A 24,014-nucleotide genomic window follows, 5' to 3' on the forward strand; every position below is an offset into this window, starting at 1 on the left:
CTTTTATTCAGATACCATTTGTTCTTAACATCTTTGTCATCTATTGTCAGTTGAACTATTGTGATGAGTATAAATACACATAAATACACAGTGATTTCAGTGGCCATTTTAAAGAAAATTGTAGTTCTTTTACTATATTTTTGTCTTCCAAATGCTAAGAATGTTTACTGTATGCTACATTGTAAGTGAATGTCTTGCAAAATGTCTCAGTTTCAAGTGGTACGAGTTCTATTGCTATCTCTCATAGCAGAATTAAAGAAATATCTTCCTAATGCATACCAATGTTTGTTACATAAAATGATTGTTGCAGAGGAACGCTATGGCTGTGTCTACACTTGCCCAGAATTTCGAAGGGGGCATGGTAATCAGGTTGATGGGAGATTACTAATGAAGTGCTGCAGTGAACATGCAACACTTCATTAGATTAATTCTCCCCCGCGGCAACTTCAAAGTGTCAACATTTTGGGAAGCAAAGGCACTTTGAAGTAGCGCAGGCACTTTCAAGTGCCCACAGCTACATGGCATGCCAGCACTTTGAAGTTGCCATGGGGGGGAATGAACCTAATGGAGTGCTGCATATTCATCACAGCACTTCATTAGTAATGTCCCATCAGCCTGATTACCATGCCCCCTTCGAAGTTTGGGGCAAGTATAGACATGGCCTATTTGAACTATAATTTTTTTTGTTACTGATTGTCTCTGTTCACGGTGTTTGCTTGTTTGCCTTTCTAAATCGGAATGCAGTATTAGCTGTTTTCTTCCGTGAAATTATCTCAGGTTAAAAAAAACCTGTGCTTTTACTGTAGGGCATCTGAACCTTCTTGACTCAAATCCCCCAATCAGCAGCATTATTTATTTTTTACTTGTATCCATTTCCACTCGCCTCTCTTTACAATAGGGAGTAGGATACTGCCACCAGGTGTTGCTAATGCATTTGTTCAAAAGATGCCAGGCAAATTATTCAAAATGTAAGTCGAATGCTATTATAGAAACACCTTTTACTCTATTAGTGCTGCTAATGTCAGAGGGAGAGATTTGGGTTTGTTTTGTGTTAAAACTAGGATCAGTGTGAGGCTCAGTGTTTGAAAGGCATAGTTGTGAGTCATCATCTGCTTGGACTTGTCTTCTGTACTTTGTCTTCAGTGCAATAAATGTGGAACATCCAGCTTTCCATGAGTATGTTGAAATAAAAAGGTCAGATAAGAATAGAGAGCTCTGGGGATTCCTGTGTAATTGAAACTCAGAATTTTGGAGAAGAAAAAAGTGCCAAAATTTTTCTCTTATCTGCCTTTGTATTTCAGCTCAATTTGCTAGTCTTCTCCCTCCCATGAAGGATGGGTTTAACCTACAGAAATGAGCAGGCCAAGAATCTAGGCATACGAGCTGCAGTCTTCTTGGAAATAGTGAATTGTTATTTCAGTCCCATGGCATGCTAAACATGGCTGCTGATAGATCATCATAGTTGGGATTGAAGGGATTAGATTTTTATCAGTAAATTTCAGTTTTATACTTGTATGTCAATGGAAATATTTCCATTAGTAATCATTGAAATTTACAGATTGGCAAAGGAAGAAAATTGCTTTGTGAGAACTTAACAGAGTTTGATTTAAGGATACTAACATTGTATACTTTGTGATATTGATACCTCATGTTTTATTGGTTATAAAGTTTGACTCTCAGTATCTGTCATTAAATATTGTTTGTACCCTCCATAATTTTCCACAAGTGTGAACATTTAAGTAGGCAAAGTAAAAGCTTAAAAAGAAATTGTAAACATGAGCTGTTCAGTATTAAAAAAATCAAGTGCTCATGAGCCTAATTGCTACCCCACAATCCTAGATGTAATCTAAAAATGTGGGGAATGCAGTTTCCACTTGGAAATCAGGAAGTCCAATGTCCTGTTCCTGAATAAAATTTGTTAATTTGCCTCATGGTTAGGGCCCAGCCAAATTCATGGTCCAGTTTGTTCTATTGCATGGTCATAGGATTTAAACAATTGTAAATGTCATTATTTCAGCTATTTAAATCTCAAATTTCAGTGTTGTAATTCGAGGAGTTCTGACACAAAAAGGAGTTGTGGTGGGCTTGCAAGGTTATTGTAGTGGTTTGGGGGTTTCAGTACTGGTATCCTTCCTTCTGTGCTACTTCAGATGATGATGATGCCAGCAGGAAAGCAGCAGTTGCTGAGCAAGAGTTCAGTTCTGAAGGCAGACAAATCGCCAGCAACAGCGCAGAAGTAAGGATGGCATTGTACTTCTGTGCTGCTGCTGGCAGGGCACTGCCTTCAGAGCCAGGCACCTGGCAAACAGCCACTGCTCTGCTCTGAAAGCAGTGACAAAATAAAGGGGCCTATATGACCACCTCTAAAATAAACTTGTGCCCCCCTTGTGCAACTCCCTTTTGGATGAGTGTCCCTGATTTGAGAAACTTTGGTGAGAAACTCTGGTGATTGATGGCTGTGAATTTGGTAGGGCCCTACTCATAGTGGAGGAGATTCTTCATATGCATAGATGCATTTAGTGAATTGAGAGGCTCGAAAACTTTAAGCAAGTAAGCAAACAAGCCAGCCAAGTGTAGTCATGCAGGTGGTTAATTAGATCAGACTTTGCATTAGTTATAGTTGTTTTAACCTCTTCACTTAGCTCAGAAAGAAGTACTCTTCCTCTTGATTGCCTTTGGGATAGAGTAGTGGGTGGTGATTGTGCTATCTGGAATGGCTCACAACGAGTGCCGACCTCAGGACAGATTTGAAAAGGAGGGCAGACACCACAAACTGGCTATATGATCTATAAGTAGGCTTCACTAGCCCAATAACAAGTTGAACATCTAAAGCTCAAAACAGTCTGATTGTGGAGTTATAGACAGTCCCGTGGGCATTCCAGTCTATCTTGCCAGCCATGCTGGATGAACTGTAGATATGTGGTCACTTGACACCAAAAAGCACAAAAATATTCAGGTTACTTCCAGTTCCAAAAGACCAGTCGCTTATGCCAGGTTATAAGAACAGCCATACTGGGTCAGACCAAAGGTCCATCTAGCCCAGTATCCTGTCTTCCAACAGAAGCCAATGCCAGATGCCCCAGAGGGTGTGTGCAGAGCAGATATTTATGAAAGTGATCCCTCTCCTATCATCCATTTCCGGCTTCTGACAAACAGAGGCTAGTGACACCAATCCTACCCATCCTGGCTAATAGCCGTTGATGAACCTAACCTCCATGAATTTACCTGGTCCTTTTTTGAACCTTGCATCCACTGGCAAGGAGTTCCACGGGTCTACGGGTTTTAAACCTGAAACCCATTCATTTCATTTGGTGACCCCTAGTTTCTTATATTACGGACTCCAGATCTTATGCCAAAGGCAACACCCTTGGCCAATCCTGTAATAAACTAATTACAGATTTATAAACTAAGAAGTGAGTTATTTACAAGGTTAAAACAGGAAACACATGCACACATTAGTTAGTTACAGTCTTAGATTTTAAAAGGTAATGTAAGCTTCTATAGTAGGCACTTTTTTATATGTTCTTAGGAATGACCCATGCTAAACTGTATGAGGAACCATTGGTTTATGTTTGGGAATCTTCAACCCCACTGTCCCAATACCACAAACAGTTCTCCTTGTCAATCATTTTTATCTACTTCACCACAGAATCCAAGTTGATGGGATAGGTTCTTGTGTAAGTCTCCCCTTTGTGGAGTGAGTAAGGAATGCAGTCAGTAAGGTCATTGTCCATTGTCTCAAGTTGGATGGCACAATATTGGCTCGTCTTACTCTATTTCAATGCTTGATGGTCCACACCTCTGAGTTCTGAAATTCAGCAGTTCACTGTGATCCAAGGCATGTCATGCTCATTTACACAGAAATATTGCAGTTGTTTGGGAGAATTTTTAATTAACATTTGGTATCAGGTGGGTAAAATTACATTCGGAAGGGGGAGTAGCAGCATTTTATTTAGTTTAATGATGAACCTGATAATTTTTCATGGCAAACTTGGAATTGATTTGTTTGGAATAGGCACTTAAAATGGTGTTGCTGTATAGCCTAAAATACAGTGTCAAAAATAATGTCTCTAAAAGGTTTTACTTTGTCAGTATGGGCTTCTGCCCTTAAATTCTGGATTGTTATTTAGTATGTATCATGCATTTCTACTAGAAATATATTTATTATTCACATTCTCTGCTGCTTTTGTTTAAAAAAAATTTTTTGACAGAAGTAACTAAGGGTATGTCTACACTAGGCACTAATGTCCAAGTTAGGCACTACATTGAAGTAGCCAGCAGAGAGTCTACACACATTTTTCCCTTACTTCGAACTCCTTACTCCATTCCTGGGAATGGAGTAGTGCCCTGCTTCGAAATAAGGTGTGTGTAGATGCTCTGCTTCGAAGTTGCTTACTTGGAAGTAAGCAACTTAGAACTGATTTTTGTAGTGTAGACACCGCCTAACTGAAGCAACTACAGTATTGTTTGCCTTGCTCTCCTTCATACCGTCCTCTAATTCTTTATTTGAGAGACAGGCTAGAGAAAGGGTAAGACTATCTTTTTTGAGGCAACCTGCTTTTTTGAGAGACCTGTGAAAAGTATGCACAAATTTACCAAGTACAGTTGAGCTCTGCCTTTACTAGTAGACTACCCTCAGTAAGGAACCCATTTGTGTCAGACATTTGAGTAGCTGCTTAATACAGGTTTAAAAGTATGCTTAATCTCTAGTTTTCTCTCATTCTAGGTGAAGAGACTTCTAGTTGAGCCTCACCACAGTACCAATAAAAGTAGTTCTGTACCTAGCCACAGTTGCCATGAGTAGAATAGCTTCTCAGTCTGGAATATCAGAGGCAGCAGACTATCCCAGTGTGAAAGCATGCATTGAGCAGAGCACAGTGAACAATAGCTTGAGGGAGGGGAGCTAGTGAAGGAGGGATTTAGAAGTAGTTCTATGTTGTATAGAATGTCCAAATAAATAGTAATGTGCAAGCACAACACTACTTGTATCACTTCTCTCCCAGTACATCACAGATGCAGAACTTAATTCAGCTCATGATAGGCTGTAAGATGGAAAAGTCAAAATGGCGCACTCTTGTCATCAAAAAAAAAAAAAGGGCGGGGGGAGAGGGAGAGCAGACGATTTAAAGTTAGTTCTCAGTGAAGGTGTGTCACATATCTATTTATAAGACTAAAACACCGTAAAAGTTAAGTCAGCCCACTACTGTAGCTAGCAAAGGCATGTCAACCCATCTTGGTGCTTTTCCACATTTCCCTTGTCTTATTCCACATCTGCTGTGTAATCATATTCCATATGGCCTCTTGGATTGAATTGATTTGATTTTAATGACATTTTATATATGAAATCGTGTTAGCAAATAATGTCTTGTGTGGAAGTTGGGTGGTAGTGTCAAAAGGCAAAAGGTAAACATCCACAGTTTATGATGCAGTTTACTGTTAGACAGCTTTTAACTATGGGGTAATCTTTACTTATCAGAATATCGACCATGCTGCAGTTGATCTTCTGTTTGATTTTGCTGCGTCTGTTAAGACATGACAGTATTGACCTCTCTGAGTTCAGCTGTCAATCTCTGTACTCCGTGCTGTCGCATGGAGTAAGGGATGTTGACGCGAGACTTCCGAGGCCTGGCGTACACCAGACAAGAAAGTCAATTTTGATATATGAAGTGTAGCTTTGCTAATTGTGTAGCTAGAATTGTGTATCTGAAATTGACTTTCTTCCTTGGTGTCGACTTGCCCTATGTAACTTGGTCAAGCAGGCAAATCAGTTTATGCATGTTGATCACTGAAAATAGAAGTATTGCAACTCAGCTTAAACTAAGTTTAAGATGATCACTGAACATAGAAGTAGACAACAAGATTAGGCATCGAGATATGTGTCAACATGGAAAAAAAAGTCCAAAGTAAGAGACAGTGTGTGATTTTTGTAAATGTAATAGAATAATTAAGAACTAGCGTTTCCAATGCTAACAGCAATTACTTTTTGCTGTTTTGTAAATAGAAATAAATGGCAAAATGGAAATAGAAATTAAGTGTAAAAAGATTGTGTTCAACTTATATTGAAAGTTGTCACTAAAAGGTTTTTCTGTGAGTGTTTTTATGTAGTTACATAAAAGTGAATATTTATATTCTTGTTTAGGTGAGTTGCAATACTTCTGTTTTCAGTGATCATCTTATTTAGTAAACAAAAAAGTGGGTAGAAATTAAGACAGCACTTGTTACATAATTTTTACAACAGGAAAATATTCCCTAGTATTTCCTACTAGCTGCTGCTGTCAAAAGTCATTAGTTCATGCTGATAGGGTATGTGGTGTTTCTTGGCAACATTATTTTCATTGTTTAGTTGTCCCATTCTCCTCCCCCCAACTTGGAGAGACATAATAGCCAATTTAGAGTATTTGTTAGCATTTTAAACATGTCCTTTTGAAAATGAACAAGGTTTGGTTGTAATGAATAATGGTTTATTGTTCAAATGTATCTTATGCAGATAGCTTTGCTTCTACAGGTTGTACCTCTTAAATCCAGTCCTCTCTGGTCTGGGCCATAGATGTTGCTGGACTAGAGAGCTGGGGACCAGTGGAGACTGGGGAGCAGTAGCTGGGAGTGGTGACCAGGTGGCAGCAGTAGAGTTGCTGCCACCTCTGGGGCACAGTGTCATAGCATGGCCCAGGCAGTTTCTGCTGGGCAGGGGAGCAGTGGGGAACCACAGGTTCTGGGGAGTGGTGGCCCAGCTCCCATCACTGCTGCAGTACTGCTAGGAGCTGGGGACACTATAGTAGTGGGAGGTCTAGGAGCTGGGGCCATTGTGGTGGGGCTGGGGCACCACACAGCAGAGGCCAGCAGCTGGGGCCAGAATGCTGAGGTGCCAGCAGCAGGGGACCACTGCACGTCCAGCAAATTCCCTCATTTGGTACTGGTCTGATCCTGAGGGTGCCAGACCAGGGAGGTCCTACCAGTAGATCTTGCTTTTGAACCATTATATTTGCTGGATACCTTGATTTTTAATACTGTGTGGAACAAGTCCTATCTGTTGTCCTGCTGTCCAGTATCTGTATATATAAATTTAGATCTACTTGGCTGTTCTGTCACTCTGGAGATCCAGGAGTATATCTGGCATAGTCAGGGCATGGTGATCTATGGACATTTGTCTTATAAAACATTCTTTTAAAGAACAACAATTAGAATTTTCAAAACTTTACATTGCAGTCAGTCCTTTCATTTGATACCATGAATCCTAAAGAGTACATTATAATTTCATTATGACAAAACGTAAATAAGGACCTACTAAATTTATGACCATGAAAAATGCATCACAGATTGTGGTATCTGGTCTCCCACTGTGAAATCTGGTCTTTTGTGTGCTTTTCATAGAATCATAGGATGCTTGGACTGGAAGGGACCTTGAGAGGTCATTGAGTCCAGCCCCCTGCCCTCATGGCAGGACCAAATACTGTCTAGACCATCCCTGGTAGACATGTATCTAACCTGTTCTTAAATATCTCCAGAGATGGAGATTCCATAACTTCCCTAGGCAATTTATTCCAGGGTTTGACCACCCTGACAGTTAGGAACTTTTTCCTAACGTCCAACCTAGACCTCTCTTGCTGCAGTTTAAGCCCATTGCTTCTTGTTCTACCCTCAGAGGCCAAGAAGAACAAGTTTTCTCCCTCCTCCTTATGACACCCTTTTAGATACTTGAACACTGCTATCATGTGTCCCCCTTAATCTTCTTTTTTCCAAACTAAACAGGCCCAGTTGTTTCAGCCTTTCTTCATAGGTCATGTTCTCTAGACCTTTGTTCATTCTTGTTGCTCTTTTCTGGACCCTTTCCAATTTCTCCACATCTTTCCTGAAATGTGGCACCCAGAACTGGACAAAATACTCCAACTGAGGCGTAACCAGTGCAGAGTAGAGCAGAAGAATAACTTGTTCTTGTTCACAACACACCTGTTAATGCATCCCAGAATCATGTTTGCTTTTATTGCAACAGCATTACACTGTTGACTCATATTTAACTTGTGGTCCACTATAACCCCTAGATCCCTTTCTGCCATACTCCTTCCTAGACAGTCGCTTCCCATTCTGTATGTGTGAAACTGATTGTTGCTTCCTAAGTGGAGCACTTTGCATTTGTCTTTAAACTTCATCCTGTTTACCTCAGACCATTTCTCCAATTTGTCCAGATCATTTTGAATTTTGACCCTATCCTCTAAAGCAATTGCAACCCCTCCTAGCTTGGTATATTATCCTGATTTCATGGGAGGAGATAAGTGTTTCTCATGCTGGAGGTCCTGACCCAAAAGGGAGTTACCAGGGTTGTCAGAGAGTTATTTTAATGGGGTCATGGTATTGGATCCTCATTGTACACTACCTTCAGAGCTCTGCAGTCAGGGAGAGGTGGATTTGCTGGATTGGGGGCCTGAGACACTACACAAAATTACTGTTTGTAGACTGTTGACTCATTGTGTCATATGTAATTTGCTCATGAAAAACACATTAGTAGCTTTTTATTTTATCACAATAGAATCTAGTTTTGATTGTGTCTGTGTCCTACATTTATCTCTATGCAATGCTGAGTATACAGTTCATTTCTCTGATAGCATTACAGTATATATCTCTAACAGAATTAAGTAGGCAAAAGCAGGCACATTAGCTATCTCCCCAAGAGACATTTAATAGCAAATATTTCCCAATGAACTCTTGAAACCGATTATATATTTTGCAGTGTGCATTTTACTATTTGCTGCTATTCATCCTGTCTTTAGGTACATCAGTTGACAGAAACCATGGCTAATCTGAAGATTTCTTCTTTTGAATTGGCAGCTTCTGGTGAAGGTAGAGTTGAGACACCAAACACATTAGTCTGTGGATGTTTACCTTTAACCTTGATAAATTTAAAAAATTCTTAGTAGCTGGGTAGTTACTGTTTAAATACGTTTTTACGTGAGGAAATAGGGTTAAATTAAAGCACTTATTTGCCATAAATCACATCCAGTTTTTAAATTATCTAATTGAACTGAAATGTTGTACAAATCCAGATGTGTCACAAAACTTTGACAAGATTTTGTCTAAATTATATTTTTCAAAAGAAAACATTTAGCATCTTGTTACATTAATTTATGGTGTCTTGACTAACCAAGAATCACTTTTGATGTTCTTATGGTAACAATCACAGCTGTGCTGCATGCTCTCTAAAGGTGCCTGCCAAAAGGACGGGAGTGGTGCTTTTATCTTTTCTTCTTTACTTTGATATATGATGATAGCCTGTCTCCTCCCCATCCCCTTTGGAAACTCAGGATCTGGGTTGCTGGAAAACCGATAACTGGAGAACTAATAGAACAGTGGCATCAAACAATTTAGAAGCATAGCTATATGATTCTCCATGTTCTTGGAAGTTAGTGTCTTTTAAATCCTCCAGTAGAAAAATCAGAAATCTCCAGTTTTCATTTTTCTAAATCTTGAATTGACATTTTTTTCCTGAGCTTTTTCAAACAAAGTACTGGTTCCCTCCTCTGAACAGTGGTTGTGTTGAATGAAGTCTGGTTATTAATATACTAGAGGCTGAACTTCTCTAGTCTGGCCTCTTGGGACCTGACTGGTGCTGAACAAGAGAATTTGCTGAATGACAGGAGGTCAGTATTGTCCAGCCTCCTTACCAACACTTCCACTGCTTATTGGGCTTTTAGAAGACATTTAGGGGTTTACAAAAAAAAAAAAAAAAAAAGGCAGTAGTAAAGTAGCACTTTAAAGACTAACAAAATAATTTATTAGGTGATTATTTATTATTATTTATTTGTGGGACAGACCCCACTTCTTCAGACCATAACCATACCAGAACAGACTCAATATTTAAGGCACAGAGAACCAAAAATAGTAACCTTGGCTATGGTCTGAAGAAGTGGGGTCTGTTCCACGAAAGTTCACCTAATAAATTATTTTGTTTGTCTTTAAAGTGCTACTTTACCGATTTTTTTTTTGTTTGTTTGTTTTTTTGTTTTGATAGTATATAGACTAGCACGGCTTTCTCTCTGTTACTAATCAACATTTTGGGGTAAGTTAGCGCTAAATAACAGTACATAACACTAAGAGCCAGGGCTGGTGGCTGTAAACAAACTTTACAGAACCATGGGAAACTTGGCCATACCCGGAGAAGTGGATATCTGGTTAACTGAAATCATGTGGACTACAAATTTTGCCAGACAAGAGCGTGGTGGGTTGGACAGGTTCAGTCTGTACGCATGTTCAAGCACATTTACAGAGTTTTATGTTCTGCATTAATATCACAATTGATATTTAATTAAAAAGACTTCTGCACCATTGTTCTTTTTTTATGTCACTGTTTTTGCATTTTTTCAGATGCTGTATTTCAGTTGACACCCTTATGTTTTAGGAGTGAATTGAAGAGTATCTCCAGCTTTAACATTACAGAACATCAGGGTTTCAAGGGAGGAACAAAATTTGTTCCTTTTAAGAATGGAAAGGGGGAAGTTGCCATCCATAAAGAATAAAATAAACCTCAGATCTTTATAAAAAGTTGGATTGAACAGCAAAACCATAAATAGTCCATGCATTCTTGATTCCTATATTTATCTGTTGCTGCATCCAAAGCATGACAGGAGCTTTATGAACAATTACAAAGTCATGTGCTTTTTTTGAAGAAGGCAGTCTGAGGCTCTGGTCCTTCAAAGGGATTTATGAGCCTGGACTTTATACGCAGAGTCCCACTGTCTTCAGTACATAACTGCAGTAGTAGCCTACACGTGCTTAAAGATCCTGGCCTGTGGGAGTAAGTGGTTGTGAAGGTTCAACATCATGCAGGATCATGCCTCCAATAAGAACATTCCAACAGGGTATTCCAAGTATATCATGAATAACATTACACTGTGTTTTGGTACACTTGAAACAACCATTCCTGACATGCTCCTGTGACCTTCATTAAGAGCAGAATTGGGCCATTGTAATTGTAAATTCATTATTTTGTTGTTTTAAAAATCTTCAGATATCTACACCTATTTAGAGAAACAGGCCCCGTGCTTAAACAGCTGAATGGAGATGTTTCAGTACATCTCTAAAGCTATGGTTCCCTTTCAACAATGGCAAAACGTACTGAAAGTCAACTATGCTGTTAATTTGGCACACTTAGTTTACATGTAATGCTAATTTTTTATCACTGCTTATTAGGAGTGGGAGATTGTCCTTAGATCAAAATATGTTAATGGAGGTATATTAATTCACTTTGCTTTTTTTTTGAATTGAGAGTACTCAGTTACTGCTGACATCGGAGTGTTGTATAAATTTTGTTTATTGGCATTGACTGTTTTAAAATATTATTGAGGATGTATGTCATGCTTTTTCTTAACATTTCATCTGCTTACAAAAAGTAAAAATATATATATTGCAGTTTTCATCCAAGAATATCTTACTGGCCAGGTTTTGAGCTAGGCAACTATGTATTTTTTTTTTAATACACAACATCAGAATTGACACTAAAATCAATATTTTTTGCATATTTGCATAAATATAAAACTATTAAAATGAACAATTTATATATACATATTTGTCTTTGATTTATGTTCTGATCTCATATTCTCTCTCTGGCTCTTGTGACCTCTTCAGCAACCAGTGCCACCTCACTAATTGTAATTTTAAATAAATGAGAGTGGCTCTGATTCCTAATGATCCTGGCCCTCTTTGTCTACTGGAGCCAGGTTTGGCATTTGAAGCCCAGTGTCCCTGGGGAGAATGGATGAGCTGTATCTGACTTTTTTATGGAAGGGGCTGGACTAGGAGTAATTCATTCCCTCCCACTTACCGTAGGAAGGGCCTACATCATCTCCACCCAAGCAGGCAGAGATGGTGTTGCAAAGATAATAAATGGAATCTCTGGGGGCTCATCTACACCACAGTGGTCAACATAAGGCAGCTTATGTTGACCTAATTATGTCAGTGCCTATGCTACAGCCTTCCTCAAATCGATGTAAGTGCTATACAAGACCCACATAGTAACTCTACCTCCAGAAGCAGTATAAGGCTCATACTGGTGTAGTTTGGGCAATGCAGTGTTTGTGTAGCCACTGCATCCCTTACATCATTTATCTTCACAGAGAGGTAGCCGTATTAGTCTGTATCTTCACAAAACAAAAAAGCAGTCATGTAGCACTTTAAAGACTAATAAAATAATTGGGTGATGACCTTTCATGGGGCAAACCCACTTCTTCAGATCTGGAATTCTGGATCTGAAAAAGTGAGTCTGCCCCATGAAAGCTCATCATTTAATAAATTATTTGGTTAGTCTTTAAAGTACTACGTGACTTTTTTTTTTTTTTTGTATTGTATTGTCTGCCTTGTCAATTTCAGAGCAGAAGTTGTTAAGTTCGCCAGAAAGCTGGGCAACTAAAGCCAGCTGCCTTCTGCTCTTCTAGAGAGCTGGTCAGCTTTGGACCCTGCTCCAGTCCAGCAGCCAGCCAGCACTGTCATTTTCATAGCTTGATGAGCCCTGGGCAGCAGGGAGGCAAAGAGCCCCAGGCAGCTTCCCTTCAGGAAGGGTGTGTGTGAAGACACTCATTGCCAACCCAAGGAGGGTAGTGTTGGCATACTCTGTGGTTGATGTAGGTTTGTAGTGTAGACATACCCTTTGAGACAGAAGTGTGGAGATTTGTGCTCTAAAACACACATCCCCATCCTTTGTGTGCAGCTCTAGGTGATAGTGTGGTGGTCCTTTGGTTGGAACAGTCTTCAGGATTCTTCTAGAATTGCTGTTTAATGTAAATGTAATGTGTTTAGTGGAAAATCTCTTTGAAAATGTTCAAAAGTTTCCAAGCAGCTAAATGTACACGTACACGTGAATGTTCATTGTAGCCTACTGGTTTGAGGCTAAGGCTGGGAGGTAGGAATTCTTACATTCCAATGACATCTCTGCCATTGACTAGCTTTGTGGCCTCGAGCAAGTTATTTTACCTTTCTGTGCCTATTTCCACTTCATAAAATGAAAATACTTAATGTAAAGCCTGTGAAAGCAGTGAAGATTAATTCATGTTTATTGTACCTCGAAATATGAAGTGCTTTTTATAAAGGCTTAATCATTTTTGTTTAAATGAAAGACTATTTTTATATTGTTTACCTGCTCTGTTTCAAGAGCATTAAATTTATTACAAGATACATATTCTGAGTTCAGAGTTCCAGATAAGTAAATAATCTGGGGTCTTAAATGTATGTCATTTGCCTGATAGAACTTCTGTTCACCATAAAAATGTCAGAGTTGGTTGATTCAGAATTATGACAAATTTATGTAATTCTTTGTTCTGCTTTAATATTTTATATTGAGAAATTTTTGATGATCTTGTGTAGGAATAGTAAATGAATGCCATATTGCAAAGGCTAATGGACAAAAATGCAATAAAGCTGTGGGGTGTATGTGCAATGGAGAAAAGTTTCTTTGTAGGGAAATAGATTTTTCAGTATGAAATTTCTGTGGCATTATAATGGGAACTTGGACAATTAAACTATCTCTGCAGTGTCTTGTAATGAAAGGGTTTGTTAAAGATGCAAATTTGGAAGAAGGAAGAAAGGAAGTTTAATCATCGACCATAGCAGGGCGCTCCGGACATAGGGAGCAATGTGAAAAAAGAGAAGACAGAAATAGAGGAAGAGATGATGAACAACAACAGAGGAGACAGGAAAGAGCATAGGCGTTGAGTGTGGTAGGAAAGAGGAATTAGGAGAGATGAAAGTAGAGCAGACATATTTGGGATGGATTTACACAGATCTTTGAAAGTGAGGACAAGAATCCTGAAGTTTGTTGTGAAGAAAGAGGGTGACATTGAAGGGATTGGAAGAAGAGTGATAGTTACAAGATCAGCCGTTGAAGATAGCCGTAACATTTTGGATAAATTTGAAATGGGTGAAAGGTATCATCTGGAACCTCTCTCTTGTATATACACAAGCTTTTTTTTTTTTTTTTTTATTTCAAAAAAAATACCTTGACACGAGTTACAAACTAACATCTAGTGAGGGATTTAAATCTGTACTACTTATAGATTAAAAGAATTCAGTGCCTAAAGACAGTGTTAAATTCTTCAAGTTTGATCTCTATAAATCCTCTACAGGATTTGGACACAGAAGAGCAGAAGTCGCCCAGAAGTCTGAATTGCCTTTCCACTACTAATGAGCAAGTAAGCTCTACTGAAGAAGAGGAATCTCCAAATGCAAGAAAGAAAGCTAAAGTGGACATTGATGTAAGAAATAGGCTACCAGCCAAAGAATCAGTTATCAGAGACGGTATAAATTCACGCCTTCACAGAAAAACACAAGACACTGGTGCATTTGTGGATGACAGTAAAATAGTAGAGACAGAGAGTGAGCCAGAAGAAGGTGAAATTACTGATTCTGAATGTGAGGAGTACACCAGTGAAGATGAAGTAACAAGTGAAGAGAGTGTAAATTCAGAAGTCTCTGAAAATGAAGGTGAATTATTATGGCTTTTGTATACAGTATTTTCTGTGTATTTATTTACTGAACTTCTGAAAAAAACTAAACTATCAGAATGCTAGTGACTCATAAAAATAAAACAGAAAACTTCAGTCTTCAGTGAAATATAAAAGTTTAAGGCAATACTTAGTGCGGGCTTTTTTCCATTCTTTTTCCTTCCAGGATTGTTAGGTGTAAAAACAAATATGGATTTTGTTCTTGTAAAACTGTCATATCTTTATTTTGTGAAGTCTTTCTCTGCATACACAGACTGAATATCACACGTGTAGAAAAAGTTGAAACAGGAGCGTCTAGACAGGGAAGCAGTGCTAAACTAGGGATCCACTAGAAAATGTAATCTATACGTACTAAAATTAAGATCAGTACTATGCTTATTGTAATTTCTGGGATCAGTTCTCCAGTTGGTACATGGAACTTCTGTTTTTGATAAACATTCTCCCTGTAAATACCACATAATCCACTGAATGTGAAGTGTTCACCCTCTGCAGCATAGATGAGCAAGTCTCTCCAGACCAGTTGAAGTCCTGCTTTGGACATAGAGTGGCTTTGCATGGAATGGATATAAAGTGAGGCCTCTATACCCGCTGTGCAAGGAAAAGTCTACACCACCAGTTACATGAGTGATTCCCAGCTTGCATTCACATACTTGCACTCACTCTCATTGGAACTTGTGTACTAAACAGAGTAGTGTAATTGCAGAGGCCTGGATCACAGCAACATGGGCTAGCCACTCCCAAATCTGTATCCACAGGATTCAGGCTGGTTTGCGATCAGGGCTGCTAGCCACTGGCCACAGCTGCACTACTGTCCTTAGTGTGCTAGTTCAGATAAGAGTTGGCATATGTATGCAACCTGATAATCAGAGTAATCATTGCCAAAGTGTCCTCATTGTTGGTTCTAGATAGAGTAGTATGGAGGTTGGCAGTGGGACTGTATTGTGGAAGAGGTCATAGGACCTTTATGCGGATTGTCTGGCCCATAATCATTATTCAAAAGTGCATAAAGGAGGTGCAGTTGTTCCAATCCACAGAGCTGCGAGGGTCCTGTACTGCGACCCCATGACCAGGTTACAGTTTGAAAATTTTATATCCCCCATGAAATGAACTTACTGGTTGAGAATGCTGTTGTTGTTGTTATTATTATTATTATTATTATTATTTTATTATTTGGTAAGAATCCCATGTGAGTGATACAATAATATATTGCAGTTTCATTTAAGAGCACTGACTGCGAAGGTAAGTTTTTTTGAGTGGTTCGGTAAGTGTCAGAATTACACACAAGGGTACTCTCAGCATTAGGTGCTTTTGGTAAAAATAAAGCCATTCTTAGAACATAGTAGTTTGAAAAGTAATTGAAGAAATAGCATCTTGGTAAGTTGGTGGTTATTACATTGACACCTTGATTAATTTTTCTCCTTTTTCACATAAAAATGTTTTTCTAACACCTATCAACTGTGCAAACTCCACCTAGGATTCAAACGACCAGCTGTGTGCTTTTCAACACCGGAGTAATGAAGACACTGAAAGCTGATCTGTCCTTTTACTCGTAATTCAAGTTATGCTCTTGTTTACACCTGCTTAACTTCATTAAAGGCAATTCTGTTGCCCATGTATATCTGAAGAGACATAATTTACTCCAGCAATTGGAATTCAGTAAACAATTCTCTTGATGCACAAGAAGAGCTACAGCTCATCCTTTCTTAGCTATTCTGAGTCTGTAGTGCTAGAGTGGTCAAAACTAAACTTTAGCTACTAGTCAGATATGACTCTGAATGCAAAAGTGGAGCACGTTTGTTGAAGAGGATTATATTTTACATAGTTCCTTTTCAGAATAGAACTCAGTGGTTAGAACATAAGCTTTGTAAACCCAAGGTTGTGAGCTCAATCTTTAAGAGGGCCTGTCGAGGTTCTGGGTCAGGTTAGATTAAAACAAAAACAAAAATGTGTCAGGATGGTGATACATCTTGCTATGAGTACAGGAGACTGGACTTGACCTCTTCTGGTCCCTTCCAGTTCTGTGAAATTTGTATGCATGTACATTTTAAACAAGATGTTAATCTGTGTATCCCTAATAAACTATCTCTAATGACCCACAAATTAATAGCATGTCAATAACCTCTGCAAACTTCTTATGCTGATTTGAAGTAAATACTTGCTTTAGCATATAAAAATAATCAAAGCAGCCCATTCCAACACTTTGAGGAAAACATTTCTGACTCATAGGTTGGTCTGGAAATGAACAATATACTATTTGAAGAGCAGTTTAATCAAATGTGTTCTAGCAGAAGTATTTGTACACTTTACTTGCTAAGATAGATGTAGGAGTTTGCCAGGCAGTACCAATTAATTGCAGTTGAAGTGTGAAAACATCTGGAAAGTTAGAGAACTGAGATCACAGTCATAGGCTTTGCCTTTTTGTAATATATATATATATTTTTTTTTAATAAATACAGATGAAGAGAGAATTTGGCCTCCATGTATCAGAGTAATTGTAATTCGATCACCAGTACTGCAGACTGGATCACTTTATATCATCACAGCTGTGAAAGCTGCTACAATTGGAAGGTAAAATAACTGTAATCTGTGTTCTCATGTCTGATGTTGACCACCTGTATGATGAATCACTAAGTTTGTGTTCATCGTGTCCTGGTGTACCTGTAGATAACAAATGAGTGCAGTGTGATTGGTTGCACTGAGGTTGGTGAAAGCTATTTTCAAAAGAGATGTTAACTTTGAGGCCACTAAGTACCTCTTTCACAAGTAAAAATATATAATTCAGAGTGAAGTGTGTCAGATATTTATAATTCTGGTCTTTCACATTCACATTACAGAAGAGTTGACTCTGCATCTCTGAAGTACATAAATTAATTGTGAGATTGTTTTGCATGGGTGCCTCTTGGATGAGATCTTCAGAAAGTTCTGACTGCTCCTTGTGGATATCAGTGTTCTCTTGGATGTAGTTTATGCAAGAGTAGTGATATTATGTAAGAGCCATGTTGTTTGCCAAAATTTCTCCTCCCTGTCAGGTATGCTGGGAGTATTTGATGGTGGGATATGTATTTGATTCCACAAGCTCAGTAAATGGACATTGTAGTATGCAACTTGGTGGGGATTGGAGTAGATGGAAATTCTCCATTACTCTAAGCCTGTATCCTGAAGTCCTTTACTAGCAGTACAGCTGCTCATGAGTTACTATAGCAGGCTCTTAGATTGTGATGACCATTCATTACACAGTACTCTTGGCCAAGGGATCCATGTAGTTTATAGATCCACTCATCATATCCCCTCCTTACGTTAAAAATGTGTACTGTGCCCTAAACACTGCTGTAGAGACTCACTGAAGAGCGCAAGGGATGCAGGAGTCTCCTATGTGGCCCCTCCACAACCAAAGCAATTGTCTTATAGGACTTGTGTGTTTGCATGGGCTCAGCATTTTTCCCTGATAAGTTTACAGTTTCAGCCTAATTTATCTCATCTTTATCTACTGCATGGGTTAGTATTAATAGTTGAAATAAGATACACAACCTAATTCTCACTATCATATATTGCTTCAGTAGCTTCCTGCCTGTAAAGCTTCTTGATCGTACAAATTGTACTATCAGGTTTCCTTTCTGAATTAAGTGTGCTTCTAGTCACTGATTATATTAAAACTTTTTAATTTAGCTTTGTTGTTATTTCTTAAAGTTGTTAAATCTCTCTAGTACAAAATAGTGTATGACAGAAATTAAGTTACTTACCTGTTTTTACAGAGAAAAAGATATGGAACATACCCTTCAGATTCCTGAAGTTGGAGTCAGTAAGGTAATTCTTAATTCAGTTATTTTTGTACTCTTCAGTTTAGTCATGTTAGACAGCCTGCAAAATGGTGACTTAACTTACAGTAACAGAGATTGCTAAAATACATCCTGAAACTTGCATAAATATATGTCAACTGAGTGCTATGCAGTGAAAACATTTAAATTTCCTTTTATTTTTGTAGTTTCATGCAGAAGTTTATTTTGACCAAGAATTGCAAAACTATGTTCTTGTGGATCAAGGCAGTCAGAATGGCACAGTTGTTAATGGAAATCAGATCCTACAGGTGAGCATTGCAGCTTACTGCGTTTAGGAAAGTTAGGTACATATGCTTTTCTGTAATGCAATTATATCAGTCACGAGGCCATTTTAAATGAAAGTCTGGCTTATAAATTACCACTGATTATTGTACTGTTTGATTTCTCTTCTATGCATTGATCATTTCTTTGCTTCTGCTCAGTTTTTTACATGTACTTATGTTAAATTTTCATTTTTATTTTGGAATTATGAGAAATTCAGTCTAGTTAAAAATGTAGTTACAAGATACCAATTTAAATACACAAAATGACTCTCATATAAACAATAATCGTGGAATACATGCAATGCTGTATTTTATCAATTATTCTGATAAATACAGCTGACACAATTGTGTGTTTTTTTTTCTATAGCCTAAAACTAAATGTGACCCGTATGTTCTGGAACATGGGGATGAAGTAAAGATTGGAGAAACTGTGTTATCCTTCCACATACACCCTGGCAGTGACACCTGTGATGGATGTGAACCAGGACAGGTCAGAGCACATCTTCGCCTTGATAAGAAAAAGGACTCTTCTGGTAAGTGATGATGGACATGGTATTGCCAGTAGCTCTTACGTTATTTTACATTCTCAGTTTTGTAGTCCCCATTTTTTTCTGGACCAGATAATTTGTATTTCGAATAGCTTTAGAAAAGAAAAACGAAAACCAAAAAACCGAAACCTGCCAGATGTCAACTGGGTGATAGGGCTGTTGATTTCAGTTGATTCACATGATCATCTCAAAAAAAAAAAACCCACACAATTAAAAAAGGAATGACAGTTTTAGTGGCACTGTTAAACAATAGACTGCCAATTAATATGTATTAAATATTCTTTGATTTTTATCTACATTTTCACATATATTGATTTCACTTACAATGCAGAAGACCATGTACAGTGCTCATTTTATATTACTTTCAGTTACTAGTAAAAAGGCGAAAGATTTATATGATCTGAAGAGAAACTGACTTTGGTAATCTCAGCGGAATGTACGAGGGTATGAAGAAGGCCTTAGGACCCACCTAGAACAAGATGACACCTCTGAAATCCAAATCTGGTGAAGTCATTGCTGACAAAGCCAAACAGATGGAGCGCTGGGTTGAGCACTACTCCGAGCTGTACTCATGCGAGAACGTTGTGGTTGACGCAGCCCTCGATGCCGTTGAGCTCCTACCAGTAATGGACGAACTGGATCAAGAACCAACTGTGGATTAACTGAAGAGAGCCATCGACAGCATTGCAGCAGGAAAGGCCCCTGGCCAGGACGGTATACCACCAGAGGTAATCAAGTGTGCCACGGACACACTCCTGGAACCCCTACATGAGCTACTGTGCCTGTGCTGGAAAGAGGGTGAGGTTGCACAGGATACGTGCGACGCCAACATTGTATCGTTGTATAAGAACAAAGGAGACAGAAGCGACTGCAACAACTACCGTGGAATCTCCCTCCTAAGCGTCATTGGTAAACTGTTGACTCGCGTCATCCTTGGCAGACTCCAGAAGATTGCTGAGAGGGTGTACCCCTAATCACAGTGCGGATTCCGCGCAGAGAGGTCTACCGTTGACATGGTCTTCTCTCTAAGGCAGCTGCAGGAGAAGTGCAGGGAGCAGAGGAAGCCACTCTACATAGCCTTCATCGACCTGACCAAGGCCTTTGACTTGGTCAGCAGGGATGGTCTGTTCAAACTGCTCCACAAGATAGGCTGTCCTCCACGGTTACTCAAGATGATCCAGTCATTCCACGAAGACATGAGAGGAACCATCCAATATGATGGCGCATTATCGGATGCTTTCAGAATCAGGAGCGGCGTCAAACAAGGATGTGTGCTTGCTCCGACATTGTTCGGGATCTTCTTTGCACTCCTCCTGAAGCATGCCTTTGGATCTTCAACGGAGGGCATCTTGCTGCACGCAAGATCTGATGGGAAACTGTTTAACCTTGCAAGGCTGAAAGCTAAGTCTAAGGTGCGGGAAGTCCTCATCAGAGACATGCTGTGCGCAGACGATGCCGCTGTAGTATCTCACAGAGAAGACCAGCTTCAAAAACTGCTGGATCAGTTCTCCAAAGCGTGCAAGGACTTTGGGCTTACCATCAGCCTAAAGAAGACAAACGTACTCGGTCAGGATGTTGCTGAATCCCCATCAATCAGCATTGACAACTATACGTTAGAGGTTGTCCACGAGTTTGTTTACTTCGGGTCCACCATCACTGACACCCTGTCATTGGACACTGAGCTAAATAGGAGGATCGGAAAAGTGGCCACAACTCTGTCCAGACTCAGCAAGAGAGTGTGGAATAACAACAAGTTGTACACTCACACCAAAATGCAAGTCTACAGAGCCTGCATCCTCAGCACCCTCCTTTATGGCAGCGAGACTTGGACCCTGTATGCCTGCCAGGAAAGGAGGCTGAACGTCTTCTACTTGCGCTGCCTCAGGCGCATCCTTGGAACATCATGGAAGGACAGAGTGACCAACACTGCCGTCCTAGAGCAAGCTGGAATCCCAACCATGCACACCCTCCTCAGGCAGCGTTGGCTCCGCTGGCTTGGCCACGTCCACAGGATGAATGATGGAAGGATTCCAAAAGACATCCTGTATGGTGAGCTAGCCTCTGGCAAAAGACCTCCCGGACGCCCCCAGTTGCACTACAAAGATGTCTGCAAGCGAGACCTCCAAGAGGTAGACATCGATCTGGACAACTGGGAAGAACTAGCAGACGACCGCAGCAGATGGAGGCAGGGGTTACACAAGGGCCTTCAGAAGGGCGAGATGAGGATCAGACAGCTAGCAGAGGAGAAGCGAGCACACAGAAAGCACACTAAGGACTTGCCAGACACCCACCACATCTGCAAGAGATGCAGCAAGGACTGTCGCTCTCGTGTGGGACTTCATAGTCACAGTAGACGCTGTAAATGAAGTCCTCAATTGAAACTATAAAGAGCGCGATCCATAGTCTACGTAGACTGAAGGATGCCTACTACTACAGTTACTAGTATTACTGTACAAAGACAAAAGAAACAGCATTTTTAATTCACCTCATACAAGTATTGTAGTGCAGTCTCTATCATGAAAGTGCAAATTACAAATGTAACCAAAAAAATCTACGTAAGTGCACACAAAAAAAATGTAAAATTTTAATGCCTCTAGGTCTGTTCAGTCCTGCTTCTTGTTCAACCAATCATTAAGAAACAAGTTAGTTTACATTTGAGAGATAATGCTCCCTGTTTCTTATTGAGATCACCTGCAAGTGAGAGCAGGCATTCACATGGCACTTTTGTAACTGACACTGCAAAGTATTTTCATGCCAGAGATGCTAAACATTCATATGCCTCTGGATGCTTCGGACACCATTCCAGAGGATGTGCTTACATGTTGATTTTGTGACTGAATTCTGTGAAAGAGAATTGTATGTCTCCTGCTCTGTGATTTTACCTGCATTCTGCCATATATTTTGTGATGGTAGTCTCAGATTATGACCCACCACGTTTTAGCCACATCTACACTAGCCGGCTATTTCAAAATAGCTGTGCCAACTTCGAATAGCGCCTGCCGCGTCTACATGTGCCGAGCACTATTTTGAAGTTGAAATCGACATAAGGCGGCGAGACGTCGAAGTCGCTATCCTCATCAGGAGATGGGAATAGCGCCCTACTTCGACACTGAACATCGAAGTAGGGTGTGTGTAGACAATCTGTGTCCCGCAACATCGAAATAGCGGGGTCCTCCATGGCAGCCATCAGCTGAGGGGTTGAGAGACGCTCTCTCCAGCCCCTGAGCTCTATGGTCGCCGCGTGCAGCAGCTCCTTAAAGCTCCCTGCCCCCTTATTTCTGCACAGGAAGCTGAGAGTGCATGTAGGCAAGAGCACACAGACGTGCTCAGCCTGCACGTCCTCCAAGAGCCCCAACCCACCACCCTGCACCCATGGCAGCCAGTCAGCCCCCCAAGTGCCCACAGGGCACCCACCCCCCCAAGGGGACCCAGGGCTCCCAGCCTGCCAGCCAGTGGGGGAAGAGGCAGCGGGGCCCCTCCTGGACGGAGGCTGAGATCCGGGACCTGCTGGGACTCTGAGGCGAGGAGGAGGTGCTCCAGGTAATGGGGAACAAGAGGTGGAACGCGGATGTGTTTGCTTGGCTGGCCGAGGGCCTGGCTGCCCGGGGTCACCCTGCCCGCACTCCTGACCGCGTCAGGAGTAAGGTAAAGGAGCTGCGGCAGGGTTACGCCCGGGCCCGGGACACAGCCAGCCGATCTGGGGTCGCCCCCGCCGCTTGCCCCTTTTACAGGGAGCTCAGGGAAATCCTGGGCCCCCGGTACACCTCCTCCCCCCCGTCCACCCTTGACACCTCGGCCCACGAGCCCCAGCAGGCCCTGGAGATGGAGTCCGCCCCAGAGGCCAGCCCTGCACCCCAGGAGCCCACCCCTGGGACACCAGAGGAGGAGGAGGAGGAGGCCTCCAGCGATGGGGGGGCTGCTGATAGACCTGCCCGCCCGCAGCTCCAGCAGGGCGTCCACCCGATGGGCGTCCCCTGACCGTGCAAGCAGACTGTCAGGTACGTACACCCCCGGTGCACACCCCCGGGATTAAGGGGTGGGGACAAGGGACATGACCAGGGCCCTCCACACACCCAGATGACCATGGCCCCGAGGACAGCAGTGGCATGTCCCTCAGAAGAGTCCATCAGCCCCTGCCCCCCAGCAGGACAGCGCCATGCCCCATCCCTGGGAATGAGGGGGAGCGGAACCTAGAATCCCCTGGGTGGGAGGGGGGTTGGACACCCATCATCAGCAGCAGCATCTCTGGGGGACGGGGATGGGGAACCAGCAGCAGAGGGGTCGGGGGACAAGGGCCATGGGTTAGGGCCCAGACTGACGGCTGTCTCCACTCTTCTTCCCGCCTCTGTTCTGCAGCTGCACCATCGGAGGGCCCGGAGAGCACTGGCACGGCATCTGTGGTCCCAGACAGCCCACCGGGGCCATCGCAGCAGCCCAGCCCCTCGGCGGAGCACGGACTAGCCCCAGGATGAGCCCGACAGCGGCGGAGCCACCCGCAGGCGTCCACGGACCCCCAGCTGCTCGCCACCCTCCAGCGTCAGCTGGAGGTGTCCAAGCGGCGCCTGCAGGTGGAGGAGCGGCGGCTCCATCTCCAGGAGCGAGCGCTGGCCTGGTGCCAGGAGGCTTGGGGGGCCTTCATGGGCACGTTCCAGGACATCATGCGGCACTTGGCCCCCCGCCCGCTGCTCCGCCTTCCGTCCCTCCACCATCAGCCATCCTGGGGCCTGCTGCCGAGGGGGACCATGGGCCTCCGGACACCGCCCGGCCCTATCTGCCAGTTCTCCTGGCCCCCACCCAGCCTTGATGGGGCCTCCGGCCCAGACGTGGGTCGCGCCCCCCCCCACCAGGTGCTGGACAGTAGGGGGTGCGGGGCCGAGGACATTG

At 41.6% G+C, this 24,014-nt stretch overlaps 1 protein-coding gene across 3 annotated transcripts in view; it reads left to right on the forward strand.

Annotated features, from left to right (window-relative positions):
- AGGF1 (angiogenic factor with G-patch and FHA domains 1) overlaps positions 1 to 24,014 on the forward strand; it is a 42,824-nt gene that overhangs the window by 9,395 nt on the left and 9,415 nt on the right. For all 3 annotated transcript variants that reach the window (XM_074995447.1, XM_074995448.1, XM_074995449.1), the window contains exons 6-10: positions 14,106 to 14,463; positions 16,940 to 17,051; positions 18,236 to 18,287; positions 18,466 to 18,567; positions 18,950 to 19,115. In XM_074995447.1, coding sequence (XP_074851548.1) covers positions 14,106 to 14,463; positions 16,940 to 17,051; positions 18,236 to 18,287; positions 18,466 to 18,567; positions 18,950 to 19,115 — 790 coding nt within the window. The remainder of the gene's footprint in view (positions 1 to 14,105; positions 14,464 to 16,939; positions 17,052 to 18,235; positions 18,288 to 18,465; positions 18,568 to 18,949; positions 19,116 to 24,014) is intronic.

The sequence above is a fragment of the Carettochelys insculpta genome, chromosome 5 (assembly GCF_033958435.1).
Source record: "Carettochelys insculpta isolate YL-2023 chromosome 5, ASM3395843v1, whole genome shotgun sequence".
NCBI lineage: Eukaryota > Metazoa > Chordata > Testudines > Carettochelyidae > Carettochelys > Carettochelys insculpta.